The sequence below is a fragment of the Pleurodeles waltl genome, chromosome 12 (genome assembly GCF_031143425.1).
Source record: "Pleurodeles waltl isolate 20211129_DDA chromosome 12, aPleWal1.hap1.20221129, whole genome shotgun sequence".
NCBI lineage: Eukaryota > Metazoa > Chordata > Amphibia > Caudata > Salamandridae > Pleurodeles > Pleurodeles waltl.
The window spans coordinates 437,663,056-437,682,447 of NC_090451.1; the positions used below are offsets into that span (position 1 = coordinate 437,663,056).

At 43.3% G+C, this 19,392-nt stretch overlaps 1 protein-coding gene across 1 annotated transcript in view; it reads right to left on the bottom strand.

The window, feature by feature from the left end:
• LOC138267784 (fatty acyl-CoA hydrolase precursor, medium chain-like) overlaps positions 1-19,392 on the bottom strand; it is a 548,521-nt gene that overhangs the window by 309,451 nt on the left and 219,678 nt on the right. Inside the window, exon 5 of the mRNA XM_069216985.1 lies at positions 12,844-12,997. Within this exon, the coding sequence (XP_069073086.1) occupies positions 12,844-12,997 (154 nt within the window). The remainder of the gene's footprint in view (positions 1-12,843; positions 12,998-19,392) is intronic.

Consider the following 19,392-nt stretch of genomic DNA (forward strand, 5'->3'; position numbering starts at 1 on the left):
TGAAAGGTTAGACATATACGTGACTTATAAGTTACATGGTGCAGTGAAAATGGCTGTGAAAAAGTGTGTGCACTATTTCACTCAGGCTGCAGTGGAAATCCTGAAGGAGTGTTTTTATGAGCTCCTTTTGGAGGGCAAAAGAAATGCTGCAGCCCATAAGGACTTCCTGGAACCTAAATGCCCTGGGTACCTCAGTACCATATAGTAGGGACTTATAATGGGGGGGGGGGCAGTGTGCCAATTAGAACTGGTATATGGAGTCACTAAACTATAGTGACACATTTGGTACACACAGAGAGCATAAGCACTGGGGCTCTGGTTAGGATAATTCCAGTGACAATATCAAGCATATTGACAACACATATAGGCCACAAACTATGAGCACTGGGGTCCTGACTAACCTGTTTGCAGTGAGACAGTAAAAACACACTGACAAACAGGCAGAAATTGGGGGTAACATGCCAAGAAAGATGGCACTTTCCTACAGGTATGTTTTCCCTCATTCTTCTCCTTCTTTCTTCTTTTACTTTTGCCTGCTCTTCTATGATTCCAGTAATTTTTATCACTCTGACATTGTCCTTATTGGAGAAACACAATTTACTGGAGCGGAGTCTACAAAATTAAAGAGGGTGGAACGGGCAATGTCTTCTTTTCACTAGATAATGGACAGAAAATGGAGTTGCCACTTTATGTCCTAAGCCACTCAATATTCAATTAATTTGACAGGAATTTGACACTGAAGGACAATGGTTGCTCACTTCTCACTTACTTAATGGTGGTCCAGTTTCTATTTGTGAGGTTCATGGCCCTACTAGTCCCGACAGCTGCTTTTGTTCTAATGTCTCTCAGAAACTTTTACAATGCCCTGATGATCAATTAAATTTTTTGCAGGAGACTGTAAGCAGATTGTTGACCCTTAATTACTGATAGAATTTCCTCCTCTACGTACATGCCTATCAAGTGTCAGAAATGCTTTCCTTATGCCATTAAACAGTGCACATTGACAGATTCATGGAGAATACATATACAACTCCCCCACGCATAAATGTCAATCAAAAATTGATTATATTTGCATTTCACATGCTTTATCACAAAATTTACACTCAGCTGATAGAGGCTTCATTCTTATTTCTGATCATGCCCCAGTATCCATACTTTTACATATTCTACCCAACACTGACAAATTGAATCTAGGGAGATTTAGTAATACTCTTCTTCAAGGCCCTCCTTTCACTTCTGCTTTCTCCTCATTCTTTCTTGACTTCTTTGACTTGAATGATACCAATCAACCTGACTTTCATTACATCTGTGACACATTCAAAACCTCTGCTCGAGATTTTGTTATTAGATATGTTTCTAGAAAGAAGAAATCTTCTATTAAAAATAACATTAAATTAAACTATTAGAACACTCTTATTACACTTCTAAGGATGAGAATGCATTCAGGCTCTCATTAATGGTAAACTTTAATACAATAAATCCTCAACTAGCTTTGCACTCCCTTTCCTCCTCAAATGTAAGGGCACATATTATGAGGGTCAAAATAAATCTCGCAAATTGTTAGCTAACTATCTCAGAATTTTAAAAAATAAACAGAATTGAATCCATTAAAGATGCGCACTCTAATCTATTATATAAAGATGAAGAAATCATGGACCAATTCGTACAAACAAGTATATACTCCTGAGTATACCCCCATAGACTCAGACATTACTCAATATTTATCACACTTACGGAAGGCTATTGATAAAACCACTGATTTCTCAGAATTAGAAAAGAATATTACCTCATCTGAACTTCTTATTGCTTTATCCTCTCATAAACCAGACAGAGCCCTAGGGCCTCATTGATTTACTGTGCTCTCAGTTTTCCCAACTACTCCTTCCCAAATTGTCTCTCCTTATTAAACATTTTTTTCAATCAGGCAAATCTTCCAGTTACTTTTCCGATGCCCTCATCTGTCTTATTCCAAAGGAAGGCAAAGTTTCCCAGCAGTGTAAAAAATCACCAACCAATTTCACTAGGCAATATTGACTATAAAATATTTTCCAAAAACTTAGCTCTCCATCTTGAATACCTTTTACCTAATTTACTCAGATAAGAACAATCCGTATTTGTCAAGGGAGGATACATAACTGATTACACTCATTTATTCTTCAGTGCTCTTTCCAAATGTCAGAAATCACTTCATCCCCTAGCAGCAATTACCCTTGAGGCGGAGAAGGCTTTTAATTGTGTCAAATGATCTTTCATTTTACATACATTAAAATGGTTTGGCTTTGGACCTAACATTATCTCACTTATTTCTCTTTTATATTCCTCTCCTCAAGCGGCTATATATGCAAATGGACATACCTCTTCCTATTTCCCTTTAGGTAAGGGGGGTTCGTTAAGGATGTCCTTTTTCTCCTTTCCTTTTTAATATTGCCCTTGAACCTTTCCTCTCTCATATTAGGAATAATCCTATAATACAGGGCTTCATGCGGAACACTCAACAAATCAAGTCAGCAATCTATGCTGATGATATTCTTCTATTTACATCTCATCCTCAAACTTCAGTTCCAGCCTTTTTGCAAGAAGTCTCCTCTTATTCTCTTGCATCCAAACTTAACCATGACAAATGTGAAAACTTATGTTTAAATAAGTACACTTTCAGATATAATTTTTCAGACACAAATTTCTTGTGGAATGCTTCTAAACTCACATATTTAGCAATATGGTTTTCATATTTGGTTAAAACTTTGTTTTTTCTAAGTTTGGAACAATGAAACCTTAAAATCAATACTATGGTCAATCGCTGGCATCCACTAAATCTTTCTTGGTGGGGTTATTTAGCAATAATCAAAATTATAATCGTGCCTATGATCCTCTGTACCATTTACAATATCCCCCTTTCCATACTGCAAACATTTTTTCCAGTCACAAATTAATTTCAGTCTTTCATCTCTCCTGTGAAATGTGAAGAAAACTCATTTTTTCTAATAAAATTAATACACCCTAAAACAGATGGAGGTGTTAATTTCCCAGAATAAAAAAAAAAAAATCAATTGGCCTTCTTATTAAGACAATCTATTAAATGGTTTCAGGTCTCTCATAAAACCTATTCTTTACTCCTTTTTTCCTTTCTCCCTTTTTCTTCTATAAGTGTTTAGCCTTCACAAAACAAAATCCCTCAAATTCGTTATTCCCCTATTTTTAAACGTCTTTGTTTGTTATTAAAGCCTATAAAGTGATTTGATTTTCTTGATGTTCCCTGTTTTCTCAACTCTCCCATTTGGCATATTGGTTCTATATTACACAAAAAACGTTCCATTTATTGGAAATCATGGAGAAAATAGCCTAATTTGGGTCAAACAATTATTCAATAATGATTGCTTTCTTACCTTTTCTCAGGCCCAATCTATTTTTCATTTTCCTTTATCTTTTCAGTACAAATATATCCATTTGCAGATCATATTAGAAGCTTAGATGTTCTTGTCCGTTTTTCCTCCACTTCTACAACACCCTCCTCACTTACATTAGATCCTCTTTCACGTACTATCCAAAAAGCTTGTGTTATATACCATGTTTTATGCCGCCCTCCCATCGAAAGACCTAAATCTGATACTGAGCTGAATTGGGAATATGATCCGAAAACAAACTAGACCATTTTCTTTATGGAGACACATTTGGACACAATTAAACCCTTCCTCCCAAGCAGACTGTACCATTCACAGATTATTTTTTATTGATAAAATAGTTTTTTCCCCAGTCTCTTTGCATTGTCTTTACCCAGATCACTCAGACAGTTGTTGGACTTGTCACTTACAACAAGGTGACCTCAAACACATGGTCTTTGAATGTGCACTCTTTCTGGTCACAGGTCTGGAATCAGATCAACATTATTTTTAAAACCAACATACCAGTCTCACACATTACATTTATTTTTAGGAAGTTTATCTATTGGTTGGGAACTTATATCAACTCTCAGAAAAATAATTAAATTCCTTTTGGCAGTCGCATTTTAGCAAATTACTTATTTAAGACTTCAAATGTGTAGTACCTTCCCTTTTCTCACCCCTCCCTCTTACTATATTTTCTGTATTAAGCTTTTAAGCATTATTTTGTTTCTGTCTACTTGTATTCAATAAGTTCTTACAAAGAAAAAAAAAAAATTCTTAATCAGGAAACCAGAGTATCCCTACTCTTATCAATTTAGGTACACCATGTAGAACAATGAGCCTTCCAGACAGCAAATTTTTTCAAATGAAGCAAAAAAACAAAAAACAAACGCAATATTCATTCAAGTGGTAGAAAGTAATTTGGAAAAATCACTTCCAGTAGGACCACTGCTTCACACGCCCATAAGACATGTCTCACAGGTCCAAAGATATATGAATTCACTCCTCTCAGTACGGCATCCATGTGTTCTTGTGGTAAAATCATAGCACACCACCAGACAGGTAACTCCCTACCTTTGGGGGTGGGGAGTCTCACATACTTAAAATAGCTTTGCAGTACTGCATCTGAAGACTCATGACAACAGTCTGGTGCCCTCTTCCCCTCTAGCAGCGGTGGGAGTAACTGGCTTGTCTTTCTAAACCATGGTCATAACTCATGTTCTCATCTGCATCTTCACTTGCACCAACCCAAAATCCCACCAGGAAATACAACTCTGGAAGACAGAGACCCATTCCACTGTACTCTTGAAGATCAGGGTACAGAGGCCTCAATGTGCAGACTGGCACAGCAAGAGCTGATGTTTCTGTCTTGGAAGGAGAACAAGAGGTAAAGAAGCTCCCACAGCTGAGCCACATTCTGGAGTCCTAGTAGCAGATTTGGATTCTCCTCTCATCTTCACTGATCTGCTAACTCACTATCCCTTCTATTGTCACTGTGGCTGCCATTAAACGGAGTAAAAATATGTGAAGCCACTTTGAATCAGCTGATGGCTCCTCCTGCTTTCAGTCTCATTAGCACACCATCAAACAAGGCAGGGGCCAGGGACATCAGAACACTCCAGCAGCAATTGGACACTCTTCTCTGCTGTTTCCATGCACCCAATCAGCAACCGTCGTGGAAACTCTGGGACATTTACCATGATTATGCAGAAAAGCTCCGGTAAACCATCAACCCTTGCATTTTAAATACATTGCCTTACATTGCTAATAGAAACATAGGACATTGACAGGCCGGAGGCAACTACTAGCCCATGGGTTCGCTGAGGCATGGAAAGCAGCATCAGGAGTGTAAGCAAACTGCAACCATTTTGATCCTACTACCAAATATTTAAGTGATGCTCACACATTAGTGATCTATGAAAACTTTGAGTGCATAAAGGCGCTGACAGGGCAAGACTAGGGAAATAAATAGGCATTAGAAAGTATGGAAAGAGTGTGACGGGGGAACCATTTTTTTTACATTAGTTCAAATATGCCTTGCGAGAGGGCAAAGCATAAACTGTGTAAAAGGAAAATTATATTTCAGAGAGATATTGGAAAGGCCCATCTGAAAGTGATGTCCCAGGACAAGGGCAGTCATTTATGTAGACTTGGAGGTTTTGCTTCTACTACCCTTTTTGACACAGAAATATTTAACCAGTCCTACTGACTATGGTGATTGAGAGAGGATACTTGTGTTAAATTGGTCTTCTGCTTTCAACTCTGCTGATACAAGGTAGAATTTATCAACTTTCAGTTTCGATCTAAGGTGGGTGCTGCTGATGGGCCTGACCATTTTTATGGTTGGTGGTGAACAGTAAACAATTTGTGATCTGTTCCTCATGGATGTCAGAGTAGTCCATTTGTTCTTGCTCTATGATCAATCAGGTTTTCTTTGGGAGCACAGCAAAAATATCCGAAATGGAGCAGTTTGCTGGAAACATGTTACATATTTTGTATGGATATCATTCAGGGGTTACCGGTGTGGCAGCTGTGACCTTTGGCTTTCCCCTTGCAACTCCGGGCTCTGCTTTTGAGACCACTGTCCTTAAAGGCAGCCAAATCAATGTAGAGAACAAAGGGGCAACTCTGCCCGCCTTGTTTTTGGTCCATTTTTACTACACTAACAGAGAAAAACTGTATATTAGACACTATTTTTGTGAAAACAAATGCATCATCAAGAGCTGCAATGGGACCTTGACTTGCAGCAGAGGTAAGTAAAGGACAAGTTACTTACCTTTGGTAACTCCTTATCTGGAAGAGACAATCTCTAGTTGCAGATTCCTTACCTTAGAGTTCTCCCAGGTCTAAGTCTGGATCTGTACGATTTTTCTTGAGCAGTACCTCTATGTGGAGTTAGGTGGTATCAAGGAGCTCTGCGTCCGTCCTCTGCTTTAAATATGACATCGTATGTCCGATATAGGCACCACACCAGCGCTCTGATGTCAGTTTCTTTTCACAGCTTTCCAACCCAGAAGCGCATGGGGCACTGGCCACTGGTGCATCAAAATTATGGCCCTGAAAGGGACATTCCTGTCCCTAGAAATCAGTTTGCTGAGAGGGGAGGATGGGTGGGTCGGTAAGGAATCTGCAACTAGATATTGTCTCTACCAGATGAGGCGTTACGGATGGTAGATAACTTGTCCATATGATAGAGACATCTAGTTGCAGATTCCTTACCTTAGAATAGATAGCCAAACAATACCATCCCGAGGTGGGTTGGAGAACTAAAATCATACTAGAAAGTCCTGAAGAACTGAAAGGGCAAAGTGCCCGTCCCTTTGGGCCTGACTGTCCAAGCAGTAGTGTTTAGTAAACATTTGCAGAGATGCCCATGTTGATGCCTGACAGATGTCAAGGACTGGAACTCCACATGCTAATGTAGTGGCCGCAGCTTTGCTTGACAGGAATGAGCACACAAACCCTTAGGGGGCTGCTCTTTGGCCATTGAGTAGTAAATCTTAATGCAGGGGACAACCCATCTGGAATAGTCTGCCTTTTTGCATTGCCTGACCTTTCTTCGCACCCAGATAACCGACAAAGTGCTGATCATCTACCAGGAACTCTCCTGTACAATTACGGTAGAATGCCTATGCTCCTTTTGGGCCCAGGTGGTGAAGTCTCTCCTCTTCCTTAGAAGGATGTAGAGGTGTGTAAAAAGTTAGGAAAGCTGATGGATTGGCTTACATCAAAGGACATGACCACTTTTGACAAAAAGGAAGCAGTAGTGCGACACACCATTTCATCAGGATAGATGGAAAAGTAGAACGGTTTAGATGGCATTGCCTCACCCTGCAGGCAGAGGTAATGGCCACAGGAAAGGATGTTTTCAAAGTGAGAGCCTGAGAGGACAATTGTGTTAAGGCTCGAAAGGAGTGCCCATCAGAAATGTCAAAACCAAATTCAAATCACATTAGGGCATAATGAATGGGGATGGAGGAAACATATGTGTAAGACCTTTAAGGAACCTATGTACAATAGGGGATTTAAACAAAAAAAGTTGATAATGAAACCTCAAAAAAGCAGAAATTGTAGACAAAAAAAACCTCTGAGAGTGCCCATAGCTAAGCCCTGCCTGTCCAAACAAAGTATAAACAACAGAACATCAGAGAGAGGGGCAGAAAGGGGGTCAACAAACTTGTATGTGCACCATGCCACAGATTTATTCCAATGACTGGCATATACTGTTTTGGTGGAGGGAGTCCTGGCTGCCAAGATAACATTACAGACAGAAAGTCAAAAGCTGTCAACTGCTGCCTTTCAATCTCCATGCAAGAAGGCGGAGAGTGGACAGGTTTGGGTGCAGAACCATCCCGTGCGACTTCAACAGGAGATTCTCCCAAAAGGGCAGTGTGATCGGAGAATAGATGGCCATGCTCAGTAGATCGGGATACCATATTTTCCATGCCCAGTATGGAGCCACAAGGATTAGTTGGGTCTGGTCATTCTTGATCTTCTTCAGAACTCTAGGCAGAAGGGGTATGATCGGAAGTCATACATGGGTCTGAGTTCCACTCGAGATGAAAAGCATCTCCGACCGTTTGCCGCCTAAGAAACTCCAATGCACAATACTGCTGACATTGCACATTCTCTGCGGAGGCAAACAGTTCTAACCAAGGCTCACTCCACTGCTGAAGGAAAAGCCATTCATGATTGACTGAGCATTGTTGGCTGAGTTTGTCCGCTCTGACGTTCAAAAAGCCTGCCAGATGTTGAACCACCAGGGATATGCCCTGCTGTTCCAGCCACGTCCATAAGTGCAGAGCCTCTTGACAAAGGGTCCATGACCCCACTCTACTTGTTGCAGTACCACATGGTGGTGGTGTCTGTGAACACCTGCACTATCTTTCCCTTAAGAGAGGGAAGAAATGCTTTAAATGCCAGCTGGATAGCCCGGGGCTCTAACAAGATGATGTGGAGTCTGGACTCCGCTGAAGACCAGACTCCTCTGTACTCCACCTCACCCAGATGGCCGTCCAATCCCAGGAATGGTCTATTTGTCACTCCTGTCAGATCTGGTTGGGGAAGGGAAAGGGATCTGCTTCTGACTCAATCATGCTTCGTTAACCACCACTGCGCATCTGGACCACTGTCAAAAGAGATTTCCCTGATGCTGCGGCCACTGGAACTTCAGGTCCCACTTCAGAGCCCTAAATGCCATCTGGCATGTGTCACTGGCAGGATGCAGGAAGCCATGAGTCCCAGCAGCCCCAGAGTCATTCTCAATGAAATCCAGGATACAGGCTGAAACATCAGTATCATAGCTTGAATGTCCTGGATTTGCATAATCCCTTAACTGTACTGTGTCCAGAACAGCTTTGATGAAAGGGAACGTCATGAGGGAGTTAGGTATGGCTTCAGCACATTTATAGTGAACCCAAGCAAATGCAGGAGGTCCGCCCTAGTCTGGAGGTGGGAGACGACAGCCTGGGGGCAAGCTCACCTTCAACAGCCAGTCACTGAGATAGGGGAAGATTGAAACCCCTGATCTGTGCAGCTGAGATGCGACTAACATCATCACCTTGGTAAACACACGATGGGCGCTGGTAAGGCCAAAGGGGAACACCGTGCACTGAAGGTGCCCGTAGCCTACAGTGAACTGCAAGTAACATCTGTGAGGAGGCAAAACATGAATGTGTAAATAAGTGCCCAGCAAGTCCAACGCTAGCATTCAGTCTCCTGGGTTCAGGGCTGATGGAACCTGAAACAGAGTGAGCATTTTTAACTTATCCTTCTTGAGGAAAAGACTGAGGGACTGGAGGTCTGGGATAGGGCAAAGGCCCTTGTACTTTTGGGGTACCAGGAAGTAACGGGTATAGCAACCATGACCCACTTCTGACACAAGTACCCTCTCTATGGCTTCCTTGGCCAAGAGAGACGTAAATTCCTCTTGGAGAAGAAACAAGTCACCCTCTATCATCCAATTGTAAGATGGTGGCATGGTTGCAGGGGTAGTCTCGAAGGGGAGGGAGTAGCCCCTTCGGACTATCTGCAAAACCCACCTGTCTGACTAGATTGATTGCCAGTGAAGCAGGTTATGGCAATTCCTGCCTTCGACAGTCTCTGGTGGGGAAGACTCAGATTAGAAAGGTTTGGAGACAGCTGTAGGAGTACGGTGGTGGTCTGGGCAGACCGCTGGCTTCCTGATCCACGAGGCCAGTGGATTCCACAACCCTGGCCACAGCTTGGCAGCAAATGGGGCTCCGTGGCTGGTCAAGAATGGGTGTAGAATTCCCTATCCGTGCGTGCAGAAGGGAACAAGCCTGGGAGTGGAGACTTGAACAACTAACCTTTCAGGGTTGGGGTGTTGCATCAGAAAACTTGGGTCCCCTGAAGCGGGATGATGACGGCGGGCAATTGTCCTGTTCACAGGAGCCTCTGTGCTGGATTTGGACTAGGTACCCAGTAGGACATCCGTAAGGCTTCATTAAACGGGAGCAGGGGCTCAGAGGATGACGCTCGAGGTTGAAGCATCTCTGTAAGGAGGTTAGTCCTGACTGCCACCGAAGGCAGCTCAAGGTCCAGGACCTCGGCTGCTCTTCGCACCACCATAGAATATAAGGCTACCTTCCCCACTGTTTGGGGAGAAAGCATGCCAGTATCTGGAGGCATATCCAGTCCACTGGCATCACCCAAGTCTGTATGCTAGTCCGTAGGGTTTTCTTAGAGCTCGTATTCTAAAGGGCACAGCAACCCCTCCCATTCTTCCCCATAGCCTAGCTCATAGGAAAGGGGTTCAGGATCCAACATAGGAAGCAAGGCTATTGTAAGCACTGGAGTCGGCTGCGTATGGTACCCATCCGGCATTGTGTCGGAGATGGCAATAAGAATGGGAATTGCGCCACTTGGGGGCACACGTGGCACTGGGAGCATCCAGACCAGCATTGGGGGAAGGTCAGCATGGCATTACTGATGCCGAACCGGATCCAAACATTAATCCATGGATACCCCTTTGAGCTGAGACCGAAGCCACCGGCACGGAACCCGAAGGGGGCCCTTCTGACTCAGCAGGGCCCGAAGGCGCACACACAGTGTCAGACTGTCCGAAAATGAGGTGCATAGCCCCATATAACTACTTCAATTGGGCAGGGGTCACTCCAGCTCTCAGAATCTCAGGGAGGTGCGGAGTAGACCCAGACGCAGGGTCTCCACAAAGAGGCCTAGAACGATGACACTCCTTTGTCTGACTGGCAGTCGGACAAGGAGAAGTTAAAGAGCACTTGGACTTCTTTGACTTCTTCTTACGCTTTGACTTACCAAATCGTTCTGAGGACTTGGAGTGGGACGGCAACAGGGGGGACTCCGCAACAGATCCGGAAACCTTTCTCTTGACCGAGATCCTAACTTGCATGAAGTCGAGCATCGGGCCGCCATCAGCTTCAGGAACCACTCTCTCAAAGCCTTCGGATGCATGACACTCGGAGCATGATTTCAGGTCGTGGTCGCGTTCCAGGCACCAAGGACACACAAGGTGCAAATCTGTCACGGATATCATTCAATTCCAGGATCCACAGGGCTTGAACCTGGTCATCCTCAATAACATCATCGACGCACCAGGAGTTAAACCATTAAAAAAACTCCAAAACACCAACACAACTGACTGAGGGGTAGCTTTCTTCGGATCATCGATGGCTAGCATGAAAAGAAAAGAACTGACGTCAGCAGGCTGGAGTGGCTCCTACATAGAACTTGCAACATGATATCCGGCAAGGATGATGCCGACAACGGATTCGGAGCAGATTGCCACCACCCAACAACACACAGGGGTACTGCCCACAAAAAATATTCAGATCCAGACTGACTCCTGGAGAAATTCTAAGGTAAGGAATCTGCAACTAGATGTCTCTATCAGATAAAAGTTTTTAAAATTATATTGTGGGCTGTTTGCGGGTGAAATTGTGTTTGTGTGAGAGAGGGAATGTTTATGTGTAAGCATGTGTGCTTGTTTATGACCATGTGGGTGTGAGTAAAAGTGACAGGTAGTGAGCGACAACAATGAGACAATGTCAGTAAAGTGAAATGAGGGAGTCAGGGTGAGGAAGTGTGAGTCAATCAGAGCAAGAATGAGTAACAGTGTAAGAATGTGTGAGAACGAACTGGACTAAGTTTGAGTGCAAGCTACAGGTCCATTTGCAAGTGAGTGAAAATGATTAAGTGATAGTGAGTAGGTGTGAATAAGTGTGAGGGAGTAAATGTGAGTGAAATTGACTGAGAATGTGGTATTATGTTTGTGAGTCTGCCATTGGTCCTTGGATACCTAAGATAATTATTGGCTTATAGAGGCACCAATGGCAAAATATATGCACTAGCATACTGTAGGAAATTGATAACATGATTGGAACAAAATGTTATTCATAACATTCTACAGGTACATTCTAACATGCTATGGTATATGTATAACATTCTTAGCAAAATTCTGGGACTGCCATATTGTATGCAATTTTCGGTATAAGGGGGTGCCCATACCACATGCGGAACACCCATGACAAAATGCTAGCCCAGGCACAATGGAGGTTACTTTTTGGTATATAGGGACAACCAAAGCACATTCTGAAAAGTCAACTCCTAGGTATCATCAAGTTTCGCTTGCTTGGCACACCATAAGAGGATTTCCATATTTAACAAGTGCCCTTTCAGTCCATGGCTTTTTAGCAAATGCATATGAAAGGCAGTTTGGTGACTCAATGTCCACGTTGTTTTGGAGGAGGTAGAATTAACCAGCTTCAACCGGAGCAGACAATGTACCAATAAACACGCAGGAAACCAGGAACCCCATATGTAAAATTTAAGTGATTTGCTTTCAGTTGAAAAAAACTGTGTCGAGCGACCAAGCAAGGAAAGCTAATTGGCTGCGGCACATTAGAACTAGCTCGGGTGGATTGTCATCAGTCAGATTCTCCAAGCGAGGTGAGGAACCCTATTAGGTCTTCATTTATTAAAAGTCCGAGCCTTAAATGATGAATTAAGACTGACGTTAGTTTGTTGTCCAAAGGTTTTATCATACCATACCTCCAGAAGATATGACTGGCTCTTTAACTCAAAGCAAAAGCACAGTCCAAGAAACCAATGTTTTAAACAAAACAATAGTGTCAGAGGATAAATCATGCCTTCCGAGTTCCAGAACGGTGTAGTAAAATGTGGTCTTAATATCTTTGGGGGTTTCAATCCAGATAGGTTTTAATAAAGAAATTGGATGAACATGTGGATAGATCCACGATTCCTAATACTAAATGATGTATCGTGTGTGGGCGGTGGAAAATGATATGTTTGGCCTCCAATCTTTTCAATTCTCTAATCTTTTCTAATACATTATAGTTTGTCAATTGTCTCATGGTATTATAAGTACTGCTGAGAGTCTGTGATACAGTACGATTAATGAGTTGGGACAAAAAGTAATCAACAGTGTTCAAACAAAAATACTTGCCAAAAGAGAAACGCTGGCTCCGCCAGCAGATTCTCCAAATATGGTAACAGAATCTGGATCCCCGCCAAAATCTTCAATATTTTTCTGAATCCACTGCAGAGCAGCCACTTGATCCAGGAATCCCCAGTTACCAAGAGCATGTTCATCCCCGGTACTGAAAGACAAGCAAAATTCCAGGTAAGATAATTTGTCATTTTGTATTACTAATAAATGTATTCCTGCTGTTATTCACTTAATTTCTTTTGACAGTGGGAAAACATGAAGTGTGGCCAATGTGACTAAAGTAGGCAACTGTATTCACTGAATTAAATACATTTAGGGCCCGATGTACAAAGCCCTTTTGTATTTCTTAACGGCCCGAATCAGTATTTCGAGCTGTTAAGAAATGCCAAACAGCCTTTTCCTATGTACAAAGGCCATTAAGAAATCACAAAATGGCAACTTCTACCCTGTAGAAATTGCAATTTGTGATCCCCAGAATAGAAAATCTCAAATAGGGATTTCTTATTTGCAATTCCTAATCTCATGTACAAAGCATTTCCTAAATGCGACTTGGGCATTTATGAGATGCAATTACCACCAACTTGACGTTGGTGGTGACCAGGTTCAACTTGAAAAAAGCTCCACCTTTTTTTTTTTAAATTGCAATAGAGCATACACATGCCCCGTTGGCATATGTGTGCTCTACAGGGGCACCACTTTTTTGGGTGTGCATCAAGGTCGGCCTTTTGCTCTTTGCCATCCCTGGTTTTGCATTTCCTAAATATCAATTGCTATTTAGGAAAAGCAAAACTGGCCCATTGACTAAAATGCAATGACATTTCTTAATACCGATTTTGTAATAGTGATTCCTACTTTGTTGACTCTGTAGTAGGTGTCATGTCAAAACTCCCCAAAACATATCATATCATCATGTAAAGAGATAGGTGGACAGTGAAAAAGCATTAGTGTATCTAGTTTTCAACATCTTGACAGCAAGTCTCATCAGAAAACGGACCTGTAGTGATCAGCTTCCTATTTTATTTTACTCATTCCTAATAGCCAGCTATAGAAACAAGTAGCCGCAGAGTCATCCTGCTGTCCTCCAGCTGATATCTTTCTTTATTTACTCTGCAGTAGCTTCCTCATATTCCTGCAGAATCTACTACATTACCATGTACAGTGGCATCTTGACCTGGACTTTGTCCCCCTGAAACCCTATTATTTAAATGCTGTTAGAATGGTGTTACCTTTCTTCTCTAAACTGAAAGACCAATTACATATGCTATTAAAGCTCTGCAATTGTGCAGCCCCATTTTAAACATGACACTTTTTTGAGAATCACAGTAGCTCATTGATATGTTTAAAATTTTACATTCAAACACTGTCTGTGATTACAATGCACTAAGGCATGTGTGGGTCCCGTGCACAACATACCACTTGAACCAAGCTATACTCAACTGATGAGTCCTAATGAAGGAGCAACCGGACCTGGGTTCCTTGTGTTCCATTTCATGAGGGATCTGAACTAGTGGTTCGGGTTGAACTGATCCTTTTGGATGAGGGAGAAAACTGTTTCGCATGCAGCTGGGTCCAAATTAAGGTGGCATAAAGGGCAGAACAACAAAGGACTGGGATGGGCCCTGAGCAATTACTAGTGCCCGAGACTAAATCATGCATTCCATCCGTTACTTTTTTTTATACCATAGTGCATCACCCTAAGTGGGACAGCAATGCCCAGACATGGAACCCATGTACACTGTGTCACTGGAACCAAACTATAACGGACTGATGAACCCGTATTAAGGGCAAATCCAGCCTTGGGTAGCTTGTGTTATGGTTCAGGAAGGACCTGGCCTGGCAGTTTGGGCTGGACTGTTCTTATTGGAGCAGGCTCAGGGCTCGATTTGCATATGGGTGGGACCAACATTAGGTTTCATGGTGTAAAAAATAACAAAGGACTGAGATGGGGCTGGAGTATTTACTAGTGGGTGAGATTAATTCAAGTGTTTCATCCATCACATTTTTGTATACTTCAGTGTGACACGGTAAATGGGATGGGTATCTCCAGACATGGGTCCTGTGCAGACTGTCACCAGATCCACATCCAGAGCCCAGGACCACCGGAGTGACTCCAAGAGCCAGAGTCTCAGGGACAGAAAAGGCTCCAACCACCTTGAACCCTGCATCTGGAATCTGCCTGCTGTGAGTCCTTCCCCTCAATTGATGTCACCCCAGTCCTGGACCCTTTGAAGTAGGCCTGAAGGTGCTCTGCCAGATAAACTGTGGTCCTACCAGAACAAACACAGCACAATGCATCACCTTGCAGGTCTGGAAGAGAACTATGGCTGAGCAACACATCCCCAAATCAGGACTTCACAACTCCTCAAAACAGCCACTGCCCACTGCATCCTTAATCCAGAACATCACATGGCATCCCCTCAGCTCCTTGTAGCCACCAGTGTGCAACACAACCTCGACAGCCCTGCAGCATCTCAGAACTACAGCTGTACGACACATCCTTGACGCAGGATCTTTCAACACTCCCCAACCTGTACTTAAGGCAAGTTGTTCAGTGGGCCTAACTTGGTCCCAGTATCTGGCCCACAGCCCTAAAAGGTCGGCCTGAAATTTTGACTTGGCTATCTGACTTTTGATGACCCAGTCGTTAATTATGAGGACCCTGTTCAACGTGGTGGGGATAACCACATCCCAATAATTGAAATTTGTTACTTGTTCACATTTGTCATATTTGATGGACTTGCAGTGACTTACCACATTCATATTTCAAAACTATAAATTTGGGGCAATTTCTTTATTAGAAACTTAGCAGGCTTATTTGCCTTTAAACTGTTTAGGAGCCTCACTATAAGGACCAAATGATCCACTCACATCATGGTGAGAGATAAAAAATGTGTAACTTCTACAGAAAATCAAAGGCTTTGGAATTCAATTTTGACCACTAATGGTGCAAACTGATCCAACCAAACGTGATTCAATAGGTAACCAAACAACTATAGGTTAGTGCTTGCCTGGATAGCTTTTTAAAACCAGAAATGCATCACCACAACATTATCTGCATATCAAGAACTGTTGGACCTGATAACCTTGGTGTGATATTCCTTCAAAGGTTTTGCTTTAATCCCTCCTGTTTGCTAAATTTGTTTCTATAGGATTCAGGACTCTGTGCACTTTACTCCTGCTAACCAGTGCTAAAGTACTTGTACTCTCTCCTTTACGCATCATACAACTATTTGGCACCAATAAATTTTCTTATAAGACCTGAGTAAATGGTATTACCTGTACTCACGGCCTGTGAATGAAATGCTAGTTAAGGGCTTGCAACACTCATTATGCCACCCACTAAAGTAGCACTGTAAAATGTGTCTCAGGCCTGCCACTGTAGCCTGCAGTGCAGATGTAAACCGCCAATTCAACTTGGCAAAATAAACCTTTTCCAGGTCTAACCTTCCCTTTTAATACTTATAACTCACCCCTACGTTAAGATGCATTGTATTTAAAAAGCGAAGATGTGTACTTGAGTTTTAAATGTCATGGAAGTGGAAAAACTCCAAAAATCGTTTTATACTGTTGTAAGCCATTCTCTCCCATTGGCTAACACTGGGTTATCTTATTACATTTAATAAGTTCTAACTTTAGATTGGGAGCAGAAAGAAATATGCTGTTTACACTCAATTAATTGCAGTTTAGAATATTCTTTAAGGATGACAATGAATTTCAAGTTGCAATATCTGAAAATGCTACTTCTAGAAAGCTGCCATTTTCTTGTCCCTTCTGACAAAGTCCTGGGTCACATGACAGTGAATGGCCCTGCTGTTAGGCTTTGTGTATTACTTGCAGACAGTAACATCAAGGGGGCTTAGGTGTAAACAGCTTAGGCCAGCCAGGCAGACTCGGGATGAGCTGCACCCAACTCACTTATAATTCAAAGGGCTTTGCCTGCAGCACACACATAGGAACCTGACACCAAACATGCCCTGATTTGTATCATACAAGATAGTTTGGAACCTTGACCAGGGGAAGGGGAAGAATTTTTTAGAAGCAGTGTTGGGGTATGTCAAGGTATTCCCCACACACAACTGGCACCTGGTATAAATATTGGACCTTCCAAGTCACTCATTAGAACTCTACTGGCCTTGTGGGAGATTCAGAAGATAGACTGGTCTGCCAGCAGAAGGAATGCCCTGCTGCTTAATGGACTGCCTTGCTGCCTGAAAAAGGAAGATTGGGCCTGCTTGACCTGATCCCAGGCTACCCAAAGTGACTCCAAGGGTCAGCTGGCTGGCCTCCTGTTTGAGCTACAGGGACAGAAAAAAAGCTTTGAGATGTCTTCCCTGCAACTGCCCAGCTGATCAGCCCCAACTGGACCTGCCTGAGTCCTGCTTCTGGAGTGAGCCCTGATCCCCAAGAGGTACCTCCCTGGTCCTGGAACCCTTGGCTGGCATCAGTAAGAACTCCACCCTGCCTAACTGAAGGTTTGATCAATCAGATTCAATGGAAAGTGACCCAGACGTGGGTCCCGTGCTCACTGTGCCACTGGATTCAAGCTAGCCCGGCTGATGAAGGGTGATACCCAGAAACAGGTCCCAGGTTGCTTGTTTCCGGTCCAGGGAGGACCTGGCCTGGCAGTTCGGGCTGGACTGTTCCCATGAGGACCAGGTCAAGACTGATTTGCATATGGCTGGGTTCAAACTGGGGTGGCATGGTGAGCAAAAGAACAATAGATTAAACCCAGATATATGACTGGGGGTGAGTGTTTGCATTGTTCAGCTCTCCCTCCATCATCCTTTTGTGTTGCTTAAGTTGCCCTAAATGGGAAGGGTATGCCCAGACGTGGGTCCCATGCTCACTGTGCCACTGGATTCAAGCTAGCCTGGCTGATGAAGGGTGAAACCGAGAAACCGGTCCCAGGATGCTTGTTTCCGGTCCACGGAGGACCTGGCCTGGCAGTTCAGGCTGGACTGTTCCCATGAGGAACAGGTCAAGACTGATTTACGTATGGCTGGGTTCAAACTGGGGTGGCATGGTGAGCAAAAGGATGATGGATTAAACCCAGATCTGTGACTGGGGGTGAGTGTTTGCATTGTTCAGCACTCCGTCCATCATCCTTTTGTGTTGCTATACTGGAACTAAACCTGATTGATGCACAGGGCCATGCCACAGAGATCCAATCTGTAGGCTGCACAAGCGCTGAAGCCAAACCACGCAAAGCCCTGCAAAGGATTGCTAAAAAGTTGAAAGCTTCACTGGAACCAAAGTCTGCCAATGTAAAGCCCTGCAAAGCCTCGCCGTACAGCTGAAAGCTTAATTGGAACTGTCACGGAGTGATGCAAAAACCCACAAAGTATCACCGCCCACCCGAAAGTCTCATCCATACCAACACAGAGGACCACTGCGCAGACTTGCATCAAGGACATAGGCTACAGCTCCCAGTGGGCCAAAGTCTTTGCCTTTGTGATTTGCCTCAAATTGTGACGTTTTACCAGTCCAGAATGACCAGATAACCAAAGTTAGCACTTTCTGCTTCTTGGTGCTAAGTTTAATAAAACATTTTACATTAAATACCTCTGGTCCTGATTGAAGTTTTGTTGTTCTGGTGTTATTTATTTACTCTGGTTTTGTAAATTGGTGTATGATTTTTTTTTGTTGTGGTTTCACTTTATTATTGTTTGTGTGCTACATTAATACTTTACACCTGTATTAATTTACTCCTTGCATGTTCCTGCTCTAATTAGGGTAGCTTTTTCTCTATGTCAGCACTGGCCAACAAATATTAGGAGCCCCACATTAGCTTAGCGGATATATACCAGCGGTAAGTGTGCTAGTGAAGCTGGGCCAGAAGTTGGAAACTGTTGGAACTGTTGCAAGCATCTATCAGCTGCTTAACCCATTTAATGTGGCCTTGATCCCCTGTCAGCACCCTTCAAGGCACCAGGACAAAGAACAGAGGGGGGGGTGAGGGGTGCTAAAACCTCTAAATGATAAATTGCCTCTTACTGCCTCTTACTGTTGTCCAACACCATCGCAGCTGGTGTGTAATGCACTGGGTTGCAGGACCATTCACCTGGAGTATGGAAGAGGCCAGTGTTAGGCTGGTGCAGATTGTACATGAGGTGGTGGCCAGCACAACCAGTACCACAGGACTCTGAAGTGCCCATACACCACCTCTAACAACATTAAGAAGCGGCTACCCACAATAAACCTATTGACTTGAGAATACACTTAACAAGGTTCCCTAAAGTGCTGCAGGTAGAGTGCTCATGCCACTCCACCAGCATTCACTGGAAGAACATCATAGAGTGAAGGCAAGGCAGCGCTACCAGTGACAGCCTTTGCTCTGAGAGCTATGAGCTGTAGCAGGTTGAGGAGAGAGCCTCCAGCCACTCTAAATCGCTGAAAATGGAAGAGTGAGGAATCCCCATTGGTCCAAGAGCTCAGCCAACAACGCTCCTCATTATTTAAATCTCCCAGTCTCCTGTGTCGGCAGTCACCCATATGATCTCCGAACAATTCAACCCAATCATAGGCCCTGATAACATCCCAACTATG